The sequence below is a fragment of the Zonotrichia leucophrys genome, chromosome 3 (genome assembly GCF_028769735.1).
Source record: "Zonotrichia leucophrys gambelii isolate GWCS_2022_RI chromosome 3, RI_Zleu_2.0, whole genome shotgun sequence".
Lineage (NCBI taxonomy): Eukaryota > Metazoa > Chordata > Aves > Passeriformes > Passerellidae > Zonotrichia > Zonotrichia leucophrys.
In genome coordinates, this window is record NC_088172.1 from 74,017,199 (window position 1) to 74,031,339 (window position 14,141).

Here is a 14,141-nt window from a genome sequence, read left to right on the forward strand (position 1 = left end):
CTGGGTATATCCTGCAACAAGCATCTAAACCAGGTCTTTTTAAAAGGTTTAGCTAAGCTTATACTTTTTTTATTTTTAGAGTAACATTTAGTCTGTAAGAGAAATACCCAAAAGATTTAGGATTATTTCAATTTTCCTCTGTAGTCCAGACAGCTTTGATGCGTTACCAGTAGTTTGGACATTCTGACTGCCTACTGTAGCACTGACAGCCAGTCAGCACCCGGCCAATGCTTCAGATTAAGTTGTTGCCTTCTGCTCTGCTGTTCTCACAGAGACTGATATATCAAGAGAGTGAGCCCAAGAGAGCTCCTCGGAGTGAAATTAAGCCTACAAAGGGAATTGTGTGCCTGCACAGATATTTGCATGGCAGTAAAATTTCTGGAATTCAATAGATTGCTTCTGCAAAAGTCTTTGGGGAAGTAAAAAATAATAATTATTAAAAAATACCTCTACAGAATGATCAAGAGCTGCACACAGAGAAATGCTTTCAAAACACAAGCATTTAATTTTTTTAAATGTTAAGTGAGATGTAAATATGCATGGTAGCAACAAAGTGCCCAAAAGCATACTGAAAACATATTCCATACACAGTTAGCAATAGAAGTCTGTACAAAAGTAATAAAGTTACACAATATAAAAAATACTCCATAACTATAATTTAAAAGAGGGAAAAAAGACAAGGGAATTGATTTCTCAGTTCATATAATTTATTGCAGTTAGCACACAGTTTAAAAATTCACCAACACACCAATAGTACAAAACTAAACAGCATTATAAGTTATTCCCTCCTCAGGAAAATAAAACATACTATGATTGTCAAAGCTAGATGTCAGTCTAAGTTTTAGAACAAAAGAAGAATGTGAAACTAAGGAAAGGAAAAAAGCAATCACTCACGAGGACCACAAAAAAATCCAAGAGAAAGTCCATTTTCCTCAGACACTGATTGTCTTTTCTAACTTAAGAAAAGAATGTAGTTTTAAACCTAGAAACTATTCAAGTAACTAAAGATAACGCTCCAAGGCCATTTTCACAGCTTTTTTTTTGTTTTAAATGCCATTACAGCCAAATTAACACACATTTGACCAAATATTTCCAAAACAGTCCAGCAATACACAATGGAGTTTTCCATTCAGTATCTTAAGCACAAAAATAGGCTATGTTTACAGTAGTTAAGGCGATCAAATTTTAAACAAAAGCAGAGAAAAAAAAAAAGGAAAAAAAAAGGAAAAAACAGCAAACGTTTTCCATGCTACTCCCATAGACCTTATTTGTAAGTGCAAGACAGGAAAACAAACACTGTGCAAAATGCTTTTGACCTGCGTGTTGGTCATTAAAACCACACGTCAGGCTGCAGTCTCTGCTGCTTGGATACGCATAGTCCTTCCCCGGCCCCCCCGGCCCCCCCTGTCACTCAGGCCTGCCCAGGCCTTTCAGCCCGGGGCTTTTTCTGCTTTTTTTTTTCAGTCCACAGCCTCTTTTCAACGGGGGGGAAAAAAAAAAGAACGACCTATTGTGGTGGAGTGGTGCAGCAGGAATCCTACAAATGCTCATCTGGGGAAATGGACGCACCTCAGTTGGAGCTGGCGTGGGGTCTGTGCAATTAGAAGGGGTCTGGGGTTAGTAAATGCACACCGCACATGCAAATCTCGAAGCCTGGTTGTAAACATTCAATTTTTTTCTCCTTGTTAACGTAGCTAAATCGGCAACTCGTAGCTTAAGTTCTTCTCAACTTAAAGACAGTGGGAAAGTAAATTTAAATTAGATAAAATAAAAACAGTGCATTTCTCGTCTTTATAACACTGGCATTTTCAACGGTGTCAGGTTTTTTTCCTAAGGAAATTAAATAATTTTCAACTCACTCGTTAAAGTTATACAATGCAAACAAAGACAAAAATATACTGAAAATCATGCATTTCTGTAGCGTTAATATTTACTTTTCAAGACTCAACTAAGAGCATCAACACAACCTGCCAAGTTCTTTGATACCTCCCCCCGGCCCATGTAATCAATTACAGTATACAATAACAGTAATTCACATTTTTTAAACACACAGTTCATCACTGCTGAAGCTGCAATATCCTTTTTCATCCCAAGCAAACCTTCACGTAAGACAGAGTCCCAGTGATCCCAGTGTACTCTCAGGGTTTTTGTTTTATGTTTTTGTGTTGGTTTTTTTTGTGGTTTTTTTTTTCCAGTGGGAACTGTCAGAAATCCAGAAGTTGCCATAATAAGTTTTAAGTCAACCGCTTGTTTAAAAATAGATAATCCAGCATTTCAGAAATTTTCCATTTGGGTCTAAAAGCATTCAGGTTTCCAACAGCTAGAAAGGACTCATGCAATTATAGAAATGTAAAGGAACTGACAAAATTGGGAGAGGATTTCTACATTCAGATTTTAAAGAGGGGAAAAAGATCAAGAGTTTAAAAGAACGCAGTGTTTTGGGGAGAATAAAGCCACGTCCTAATTTTTTGAATTGGAGATTCCTTAGAAGTAAAGTATCCGCTGGCTTCTATTCCAAAAAGGGGGGAAAATACGCTCCGCAATTAGTTACTTTGTCGGATTACCTCTACAATTCATTTTACTGGAGTGCTAAATTAGTGAAATATTCATGCTGCCTTAAAGTGCAAAAACAAGCTAATAGCCAAACTTTCAGTTCAAGGAAACAAGATTGCTTTTAGACTGTACCACAACTATATAGATTTATATATATATTATTTATATATATAAAAATTTTATTTCCAAAGTTCTTGTGAGCTATCTTCTAAGGTCCAGTCTCTGACAGTAGGTAAGCTCAGTGCTTCGCTTTTGACAGACAATGAGTTCACCAACTCACAGTGAAACTTCCGAATGTGTCTGTAAAGGTCTCCGGACTGTGTGAACCTGCGTTCACACCACTTACAAGCATGAGGCTTCTCCCGCGTGTGAACCACTGCGTGGCGGCTCAGGTTGTGGGAGTACTGGAAGCTCTTCCCACACTGGGTGCAAGTGTAGGGCTTTTCACCTGAATGAGTCCTCTCATGACGTTTCAAGGTGTACATGCAAGAAAAAGTCTTACCACACAATGAGCAGGTCGGGACATTGACATCGGTAGCAGGCTTGCTGCGGATCCCGTCCTGCTCTCGAAAGTGCGTGCTTAAATGAATTTGCAGGATGTGGGGGCTAGGAAAGACCTTGTTGCAGAGAGGACACATGAAAATTTGGCCAGCAGGGCTAAGTATGTTTGACACGTAAGGGAGCAAGCTGCTGTCCATGTTTCCTTCCACCTGGACTCTCTCATTCTCTGGAGTTATCATTTCGTCATCGCTTGCCTTGTCCTCTCTATCTAGCTCCCTCAAGACCGAATCTTCCCTCATTGGAGCCAGGTGGGCCGGCTCGTACTGTACCCTGTTATTAGTGCTCACACTTTCTTTCACAGTGCTATGTTCCATATCATAGTCATTAGTGCCAACATCACTCTCATCACAGGAAGCCTCTTTTTCCACCTTCACCTGAACCAGGCTGTTTCTAAGCATGTCCTGCGAAGAGAAATAAGAACTGTTCAAATTTTCAACTCCTGAAAGGCTGGACTTGACAGACAGGTCCAGCACGCAGTCAACATCTGCTGAATCCCTCACGGAGGTGACAGACCTCTGGGACAAAGACTCTGTTGAGCTGCAGGGGCTGGCTACTGTTTTTCCAGCTGCTGCTGTGTGCGTCTCTGCCTCTCCGCCAGTCTGGGGAATGCCTGCTGAGTCTGAGGGCAATCTCATCCACATGTTCCCAGGCTCAGCCGCCAAGTCCCTTTTGCTAGGCAGGATGTTCAATTTTTCATCTTCTCCGTCATCTTCATCGCTGGGCAAGTCTCCTGGCATGTGGCTGCTGCCGTCGGAGAGGCTCTCCACTTTGTCTGAACAACTTGAGGCGTCTTCCTCCTTTTTTGTACTGTCTGCCTCCGTGGTTGCTTTCTCTTTCAGCTTCTTTTTGCAGACTTTGACAATGTCATACATGTGGAGATAACTGGCAGCTGCTAGCACGTCTTCAATGGGCAAGTCTTTGAACTGGAGCTTTCCTTCGTACATGAATTCAAGCAGGAGAGCGAAAGCTGGGGCTGTAACAATGTCGCTGTTCAGATGAACAATGTCCCTTTTGTCCAGCTGGTCCTTGTAAAAGAGGTGGAAATACATGCTGCATGAAGCCAGTACAGCTCTGTGCGCTCGGAACTGGGCATCTCCTACCAGAACAGTGCAATCACAAAGAAAACCCTGATGTCTCTGCTCACTCAGACACTGTAGCAAATGTCTACTGTGGTCAGGAAACTCCATACTGTCTTCATAACCTATAAGCAACAAAATTTTTAAAAATTAAATGTAGGTCAGAATCACAGAACTTATAAATCCAAGTAATTCCACTCTAAAAACCCGGTGTTTGTATTGCCGAAATTCTGGTACTGACACCACGCAAAGATTATTTTACACAAATGTACGATGGCAACTCTTTCCCCGACTGACCACTACAGTTATGATTTCCTTTCTCTGATAAATAAGCCGGTCTAGTCAGCACATAGGTACATCTGCAATTTTTTTGAAGTATCACTGCTCTTCATAAAATCTGTTCAACAGTTTGGTTTTTTTTTTTTAGAGAACTTCCTCCAGATTGAGTCCCTAGGAGGGCAAACCCCCCTCCCTCCAAAAAAAAAAAAAAAATTTTTTTTTAAACATTAAGTTTGAGAGATCATGGAAGCAGCAGAAAAAATGTACCAGATCATCTATGTTCTTTTTAAAGTCAAATTGTAGTAAGAGGAGAGGTTCTCACATGAAGAAATATTAAATACCCTAAGTCTAACATTCATAAAAGACAAAAAATATTTACATGTATCAATTTATATCAACAGCAAAAATGGACATTTTTACAAATTTAGTTAATGTGGCTTTCTTCTTGTAGTAAGTACAGTTTTTTTAAGGTTTTAAACCTTTTCCACACTGTACAATAGAACATGAACATTTTTTGCCAACATGCAGAATATACAAAAGAAAGCTAACAACCAAAACGCCAACGAGCACCACTTCCCCAGTGCAGAAGGACAGAAATTTCCCTCCCCTCCCACACCAGGCAGAGTTTGCAGTACTGAGCTTTAAAAAAAAAAAAAAAGTCATTCAACCATTCAACGTGAGCATGTGTCCACGTTTAGAAAGAGTATCCCAAGTACTGTTCTTACCCAAGTGATTTTTATTTGCCTTCCTTGATGATAAAGACAAAATAAACTTAAAAAAGAAGTAAAGAAGCCAAAAATCAAATTGAAAGTAAAATCTTTTAAAAACCTATGTTAATCTATTCTTCTGTGATTGATAGCAATGGTCTCCCAAACCATCTGAGCAGATCGTGACTCTCCAGGCTGGCAGATATTATTGAAAAACCTTCATCCCTTGCAAAGCAAGATGTACTAAAACTTACAACACAACCCCTACTATATTCTGTAAAATACCATTGCTAGAGTAAAGCATGAAGATTTACAATACAATCACTTTAAGTGCCCCACAGCCAACATCAATCCTAATCCTTAAGAGGGCTAAAAATAAAGATTGGAGGGCAGCTCACAAGGTAGCTGTGATCAAATTAGGAGGCTGAAAGGACAGAGAGGGACGAAGAAGGAAGCTTATAAACATCTGATCCAGCTGACTGTGGCCATATGGCAGCTGCTGCCCAGATAAAGAGATTAAGAATAGAGGAGTGCGATTACAGCTGTCTGGCCAATTCAGGCAGCTCAAATCTACAAGTTCTAAATTAGTCGCAAATACAAAAACTCCTCCAAATAATTATTGTTACACTAAATAAAAGATTTCAAATGCTACATGCAAGGAAGAAAAGAGGAAACCAGTCAAGCCATTCTCCCGGGTACAAAAGTTTTTAAACACATAACTGATTTCTATCTTTCAGAAGCACTACAGCTGTATGCTACTACATTTCTGAGCTACTGGATATTTAACCATGTAACGAAAGACTTCCCTACAAACACATTTTAGCCAGGAAGGTCCTTTTGTAAAAACACACACTCTTGCATATTTCATTAAAACCCCTGTAAAGTAATTTAAAAGATGCAAGACAAGAACATAAAGCAAAACTCTCTTTAGGCTTGCCACTAAATCCATTGCAGTTTTGGTCTCAGAAATTCAGGATGAACTTGCTCTCTCCTTCTTCCAAACCAAGACATTCCCACAATATGCATTAAAGTTAATGCTAACAATGTGCCCAAGAACTGATACTCTCCAACTGTAGTCCAAGCCTTTTGACTAAGTCCACTTATCCATTTAATACTCAATTTCATATATTACCTCTAAACTTGGTTAGAAAAGTAATGTGATTTTTTTTTCTAAAATTCAATAAACAACACACCAAAACAGAAATATGCTGTATCTAATCTATTGCTACTCCTACCTTTAGTACACATAAACCTGATTAAGTCCTTTCCTCTGAGTCTTGCTGGCTCCAGGTCTGTTAGATCGGTGGAAAAAAAGCAGACTAGGAGAGACAGATGCAAAGTGGAGATGATGTTAGAGAGGAATGAGATACCTTCTCCACACACAGATCTGCACACACTAACTCCCTGTCTGTGTGTTAGAATAAAAGGCTGAGGGATGGCAGGCTGTCAGCTGCTCTGACATCATGTTCAGATGGAAATGCTACCTCCAGCTGTGCTCCTTTTAATGCCATATGCTACTCCTCTACACTCCTGCCACCAGCTTTTTCTTAGGAGAACTTTTCTCTTCTGTTAGTATAAACAAAATACTTCAAAGTCTCTTTTTTTCAAACTTTCTAACAGGGAGGAAAAAAAAAAAAAGAAAATCCTAAACATATGGGGCTTTACTGTATGTGCAGCATAGCAACACTTCTGCCTTAACTTGGAGGTCCGCTTTACGTGCTGACAGAGCACCCCAGCCACGGGGTTACCCCAGAAAGCCACACCGGCTCGGGGTTTTACTGAGCCCAGGGGTTCATTTAAAAGCAGAAATTAACCGGACCTATTTACCACCTCACTGCTCCCCGCTCCGCCGCCGGTTCTTTCAGTTCCAGCGTTTAAGGCAGCGCAAGTGACACCGAGCACCAACTCCGGCTCCTTTCGAGCCGCCGAGCGGCTCCCCTGGCCGGGGCACTGCTGCGAGCGCTCGGCTCGGCTCGGCTCCCGCACGGCGCTTTCCCCGGGGCCGGGGCTGCCCGGCTCTGTGACCGCGGCGGCGCCAGGACGCGGGTCCCTGGCCCCGCGGGCTCCGAGCGGCCCCCCCGCCCAAGCGGGAGCCCCGAGCCGCGCCGGCCCCCCCAATGACACTCACGCGTGTACCCGGCGGGGCGGGTCACCTGCCCGCCGCCGGGCGGGGACAGCCCGCCGCCCCCCGGGACGGGACGGGACGGGCGGGGAGGCGGCGGCGGCACGCAGCAAGTTCCCGGCGGGCCCGGCCCCGCCAGCCCCGCCGGGCGGCGGCAACTTTTGGCCGGGGCCGTGTGTGTCCCCCCCCCGGCCCGACACTCCCGTCCGGGGCCCCGGTCCCGCGGGCAGCGCCGCCCCCGCCAGCGGCCGGGCCGTGGCCGGGCGCGCCGGCAGCCGCCCCGCGGGGAAGGAAGCAGCTGCCCGGCGCGCAGGAAAAGCCGCCCCCGGGTCACGGCGGCAACAAAAGAAAAGTAACCGGGAGCGTCGCCGGGGCGGCCGGTCCCACCGCCCGGGGAGCGCTGCCCCCGCCCCTCCGCCCACCCCCGGCCGGACCCGCCGCCAACTCCGCCCGCCCCGCGGGGCCGCAGCGGCCCCGGCCCCGGCGCGGCGGGTGTGTGGGGATGGGGGCAGCGGGACTCACACTGCGCGGCGGCCCGAAGTCCCCGCGCTCCCGCCGCCGCCCGCCGGCTCCTCTTCGCTCACTTGCCGCTCCGGGATCGCGCCTCGCCCCCCGCCCGCCCCCCGCGCCCGCTGGCCGCCGCCCCCCCCGGGCTCCCCCCTGCCGGCGGCTGAGGAGCGAGCGGGGCAGCCGGCGGAGCGAAGCGGGCCCCGCGCTCAGCGGCTCCCCATGGCACCGGCGGGGCGCGGGGGCGGGCGGGGGCCGGGGGCGGGCGGGGGCGCGGGGCGCTCGCGCGGCGGCGGCGGCGGCACAGCCGGGCCCGGCTGCGGCAGACAGATGTTCGCCCCCTCCCTCCCCGCTCCCCACTTCGGACTCCGCTCCCTGACTGACAGCGCGGCCCGCCCGCGCCGCCGCCGCCGCCAACCGCCGCGGCGCCCCGCCGCTGACTGACGGGCCGCGGCGGCCGCCGATTGGAGCGGGGCGGCCCGGGAAGGCCGGCGGCGCCGCCAATCGCGGAGCGCGGACGGGCACGGGGGGCGTGACCCGGCGGGGAGCCGAGGCGGAAGGGGGCGGGGTCGCGCGGGCCTGGGGCGGGGCGAGCGGCGCGGGGCGGGGCCGGCGGGGCGGGGCGGCGGCGGCGGCGCAGTGCATGCCGGGACGGTGGCAGGTGCGGGCGGCCCGGGCGGGAGCGGAGCTGCGTCCTGTGCCCGGTGTGCTCCCGATTCCTGGGTGCTCCCGGGTTCTCCTGTGCTCCCGCTTCCTCCACTGCCCCCGGACCTCGAGTGCTCCCGCAGCCCCGGCCGGCCGGCTGGGCGCTGCTGGGCTGCCGCGGGGCCGGGCGGAGTGCCATAAAGTGCTGAGACCATGCAGCCGTCAGGGCAGGAGCATTGCTGGTGTATTGTGGATGGTTATGTATGTGTGCTAGTTGTGTATGGTCCGTATTGCAGTGTCACCTCAAGACCCAAGAGGCGTCATCTGCCCCTACTAAGAACACGCAGTCGGCTAAGATAAGGAAACTTGTTGCCAAAATTCACCCAGGGATCCGTATCTAAGAGAAATTCAAGTTGCTGATGCTCGGTAACTTTGCAGAAGTTGAATGCAGGAACATCTGGATTAGCATAAATCACAAGGATGCTAATGGGTGCTGCTGCGAGATGTACAAAAATAGAGTAGCTTTGCCCTGCCACATTTATGATTGGATAATTAGAAATAAGCACCAGTGGGTAATTAGGTGATTCATATCATACCATTGTGGAAAACTCCTAAAGCAAAATCTCAGGGGTGTGCCCAGTTTGGCTGGGGCACTTTAGATGCAAGAATAAATATTTATGTTTGCAATTCTGTGGTTTGTGTCCTAGCCTCTCTCCTTGATTGGCACCAGCCAGCTGCGAATTCACAGCAAGAGCGCAGGTGCTTTGCCTTCTCTCTTCCCAGGAGCTCTGCCCTGAGCACCCACCTCAGGCGCTGCATTGCCGTGGGTGCTGGCTGTGCTTCCCGCCCTGGCAGATTGAGGTCAGCGGCTTTGGAGAATACCACGGATGATGGCGGGTTAGGGTAGGGCACTGGAGGCCAGGGTGGAAGGGCTAAGGTCTTCCTTAGCAAGGGACTAATCCAGGGAGATTAGGGTATTTCCCCATCTCCCCTTCGGCGTCAGGTAAAGAGGTAATATAGGGAAGTATTTTAAAGAGAACAAGGATCACCAACAGAGAATTGGAGTTTAAAGAGAAAACTCAGTTGAGTATTAATAACCAAAATGGATTGAGTGGCTGTAAAAACTGAAAACCATGTCCTTCTATTCAGCGATATGAAACTGTTACAAAGAAACAGACTGAATTCTGGCTGTGCCTAATTGCTCTGACAGCGCTGCTATGTATATAACACAGCAGCTAGCATCTAGGTGGCCATATGCTGCAAGCATTACATACATACATGAAAATATAAAATATATATATGTACAAAAGAAAACACTTTTCACTCCATCCTTCAGTGAACTAATTGCTCACACTAGGTGTGGAATTTTTAAATTATTAACTTTCAGTCTCTCTTAGACGCTGATACAATGCCATCATTAAGAGTTTGGGTATTTTTTCCATTGGCAGGCACCCTGTTCCATATTTCATTATAGCTGGAACTTGATAGGATTTTGTCCTTGTCTTCAGGATACGGCAGCTAAGATGCTGACTCTTCATGTTTCCTGATTGTTTCCTCAGTGCTAATAATCACTTCATCTGAGAAAAATCAGTACTGTATTCCCTGCTGCCTGTCATTTCTTGAACATCATCCCTATAGCTACTAAACTGCTTTTTCTCTTGATTGCAAAAATAAGTGTTGAAAATACTTTAACAGGAAATACTTCGGAGAATGGTTCTAAAGTTTAGCTTGTTTAGGTTTTTATAATGTTAAATATACAAATAACTTATGCAGTTATATATATTTGAACTGTCAGTGACTGTGCCTGAGATGATTACATTAACTGTGTTGTCCTAGATCTCTACACTTCGTGCTGCCTCTTGCTTCCTCAAGTAAGCCATCTCACCAGCTGCTCCGGGTTGGTTAGTAAGACCTCAGTTTGTGAATATTTACTTATGCAAGTACAGCTTTACCGAGGGAGGCAATTTAGGCATTTTTGTAACACAAAACTCTTTGGAAAATGAGTCTGCCTAATGTGAAAAAAATTAAAGAATTTATTTGCTAAAGAGGACATTTAGCAAATGGACTTTCTCAGATCCTTACAGACTTATACAGGACATGAAATTTTAAAATAAATGTTAAATAAAATTTAATTGAATTTGTTTGTACTTTCTGTTAATTTATTATTTCCTCCTCATATACAAGAACTTGCCTCTTTACGTTTTAAGATGTACTGAGAAAAAATTTACTGTCCCTCATCTAGTATTTACAATGCTGACTCCTAATTAAATCAGGTTGCACTCTCTTTTCCATTCTGTCATTTGGTTATATGACCTCCAGTAAATTGCTTTGTCTGTTTTGTGTAGATTGGTTCACCCTGGGGCTACAGGTTATTTCTTACTACAGTTATAGTTAAGAGAGTGATCTGCAATTACCATTTATACAGCTGTTATAATAAACCACTTATTTTACTGTTTCTAAATAGAAGATGGAGAGAAACAGAGAAAAAGTGAGCGTAGGTAGCACTTTAAGATTAAAAATCTTTTTTGGCAGTGAGTAAGGCTTTATTGATTTAAACCTGGAACTGTTGACATTTGTCTGGGATTTTTTTAATGTGAAAGGAACTCTAATTTTTTTAAAAGTACTTAGAGAGGTTTAAAGTCTTGCCATTATGATAAATATAGAAACAAGATGATAGAGAGTGAATTAAGGGAAAAAACCTTCTGAGGGAAAACTCACGAATACCCAATAGTCCAGTTGATCTTCTATTAGAAAAAATAATATAAGACATGAATTCCGTTGGAAGGGATGGTGAAGCCTTGTTGTAAAGGGACATAAACATCTGGCAGTACACCTGGTCTCTACACACATTTATAAATCACCTCAGGCATCCCAAGGTACTGTAAAGAACACACACAAGAAAATTGAACTATGAACATTCATAAGCCAAGGAAAATAAAAATTATCTCAACATAGCATGGAAAGAAATGAGTCTCATTTACTTCACAAGCACAGTTTGGAAAGACATGATGCAATTTTGCACTTCTTGCACCTTTTCACTTGCTGACTTTCATTTATATCCTCCAGGCAACAAGGAGGCCTGAAGGCCTTTGGCTCATAACCAAGGCTGACGCTGCAGCGCGGAGCTACAGGAGCGCCTGCAGCTTGGGCAGAGCCTCCCGGCTTCTGCCTCTGATCTGAGAACATCGGGCTTTCCTGGCCTCTCTTCTAACACAGTTTGTGTGCCGAATCTCCCGATATTGTTTGTTGCTGCTCAAGGTTCATTAATACACAGTGAGCTGCTTTGCAGATGCCAGCTTTGCCTGCTGGCCTTAGAGGTGTTGGGCACATTTGTTTCCAGAGCTTGAATGGAGCTGTGTGCTCTTGGGAACTCTTCTTGAGGTCAGTCCAGCAGAAGAGCCCGAGCTGGCAAGGGTCAAAGTGCCTGTGTGACATTTGGGTCCAGAGCAATAGATATAGATGCTAACACAACACAGTTATACTGTGGAACCAGATGGAAATCTGGTCCTTAATACTTTCTTATACCTACTGCAAAGCAGTTTTCTACATTTTCTTCAAATTGTAGAGTAGTGCTGTTCTTATTACTGTACATTCCATTAATTTTGTTTTCGATGGCAAAAAAGAAATTTACAATGGAAACAGCTTATCTGCCTCCGAATAGCCCAGGTTTATGCCCTACAGGTAATTTCAAAATGAATACTGTCACCCTTATGCATTGCTACTGTTTTCATTCATAGGACAATAAAAAGTGGGTACCCTCTTGGTAAATTAAAATTTTACCAGAAAGTTTTGATGAATAGAACTGGAGATAAAGCAGAAAAAAAAATAGCTAAATATCTACAATATTTCACTTCTCTGTATCCCAGAGAAGTGAAAATTAGAATTTATGATCATGGCACTCTTAAGATTTTTGGGGTTTTTTTTTGTTGCCTTTTTTTTTTTTTCAACTGTAGTGTAACAATTGATGGCAGTCTGGTTTTCAGAAAAATTAAAAATTAAGTAGTTTTTGAGGCTTCCATCACACTTGAGGTTCAGCTGATGTCACCGTGGAACAGAGTTTTCTCTCTGGGGAACCAGTGCTGAGGAAGTGCCAAGATAATATAATACAGCATTTGCATGAATTGGCTAAATGTGCACGTTATTGTGCCAGAGGCTGACTGGATCAGTAATTCTTATCTGCCTAACTATGCTGGATAAGCATCAGGATGTACTCATCTAAGAGCTTTTCTTACCATGTGGGCCAAAACCTCTTCTCTCATCTCAAATGCTCTCACATGCAGGAGAAGGAGTGCCCTACACTGAGATTTATCACCAAGGTGGCTTCTAACATTCACACTACAAGCTGAGGACAGACTCACTGATAAACTTTCTTTATGTCCAGATGTCTTTTCCTGGAGCATATGTTTGTCTAATTTTAAGCAACAGCTTCTGCTTCACATGGGGATTATCAACAAGGGCAAGGATTTCTTCATGATGTCCCAAAACAATTTCAAGGCTCTGTGTAAAAATTTGATCACAAAAGACAGAATTGGTCTTGTGGGTGGAGACATGAACTGGAATTCAGTTGGATTTGTTTGTTGACTGTTAATGGTATGGACACCATCATTGGAAGCAGAACTGAAATGTTTTCTCTCTAAAAGCCTCTTCTTTTGGATACAAAGGCTTCAAATTTCCAGTGTAGGAACACCTAGCTGCTGGAGTCCAGTCTCTCACAACCACAGCCAACCACAAACAGATGCTTAGTTCAGAACAGAACTACACCAGAAGCTGCTGCGTGCTTGTGAGAACATGTAGGTATTATCCCAAAGATACATAACAAACACAAAACCTCAAGTTAAAACAGAAGAAAGACACAAGTCATGATACCCCCAAAAGGAAGAGGATGGGAGTGGTGGTTTATTTGTGCTCTGAGCCCCTGCAGTGGCAGAGATGTACTGGGTGGGACTGCTTAGAAGGCATCCAGATGTCTTCCTTTCATAGAACCTCCTGTGGTTCCTGCTGAGGTCGTGTGGGTGTGACTGGTTATTGTAGTTGGAGTTATTCTGAGAAAGTTGTATGGTGTGAAGCCATTTCAGCTAGCGTGGTGGCTCACACCAATTCTGTAGACTGCCTTGTTCAGAAGTTAATAACTATAATGGCACCTTAGTTTTACAAAACCATTGGTTTAATTTATATCTCTTTACATGCTGAGTGTAGGTGTGTGCTTCTGTGTATATTTGTGGGGTGCCCCTTCTACAAGGACATGCTGTAGAAACAAAACAAGTAATAGCCGCTATACTATTGTTCCACTATATTTAAATCAGACCTGAAAAATACAATGTTTAGCCAAAACTCTGTTAAATTTTCTGATGCTTTTTCTGTAATTTCTTTCCTATCATTACAGATTACAAAGACATTTATGCCTAAACAGAAGCTGTCTTCTTCCAATCAGCCTGCTCTTTCTGCTCAGTTCATTCACTAAATCATTTAATCACCCAAGGCCATATGTTACCATCTTGTGTAAAACGGGTGGAAGAGGAAAAAAAAATATGCAAAAATCTCTGCACAAGAGTGGGTGTCAGCATCCAGCATAGCTCCCACTAGGAAGCACAAAATATAAAATGTTATCACCAGTGAATGTGCCTATGAAAATAAACGGAGACAGACAAAAGAAAGAGACAAGCCATTGCAAAGGTGAAAAAGACAAGCTCT

General features: G+C 44.7%; 1 protein-coding gene across 6 annotated transcripts; it reads right to left on the reverse strand.

The window, feature by feature from the left end:
- Window positions 1–494: 494 nt before the first annotated feature.
- ZBTB18 (zinc finger and BTB domain containing 18) lies at window positions 495–7,934 on the reverse strand. Of its 6 annotated transcripts, none has more exons than XM_064708822.1 (3): window positions 7,821–7,934; window positions 6,412–6,495; window positions 495–4,315 (listed from the first exon to the last, which is right to left on the reverse strand). In XM_064708822.1, exons 2-3 carry the CDS (start codon window positions 6,422–6,424, stop codon window positions 2,733–2,735), a joined length of 1,596 nt encoding a protein of 531 aa, XP_064564892.1. In that variant the 5' UTR covers window positions 6,425–6,495; window positions 7,821–7,934; the 3' UTR covers window positions 495–2,732. The 6 variants fall into 6 exon arrangements, with proteins under 6 accessions (XP_064564892.1, XP_064564893.1, XP_064564894.1 ...); XM_064708823.1 differs by lacking the exon at window positions 7,821–7,934 and adding an exon at window positions 6,996–7,153; XM_064708824.1 differs by lacking the exon at window positions 6,412–6,495.
- Window positions 7,935–14,141: the final 6,207 nt, after the last annotated feature.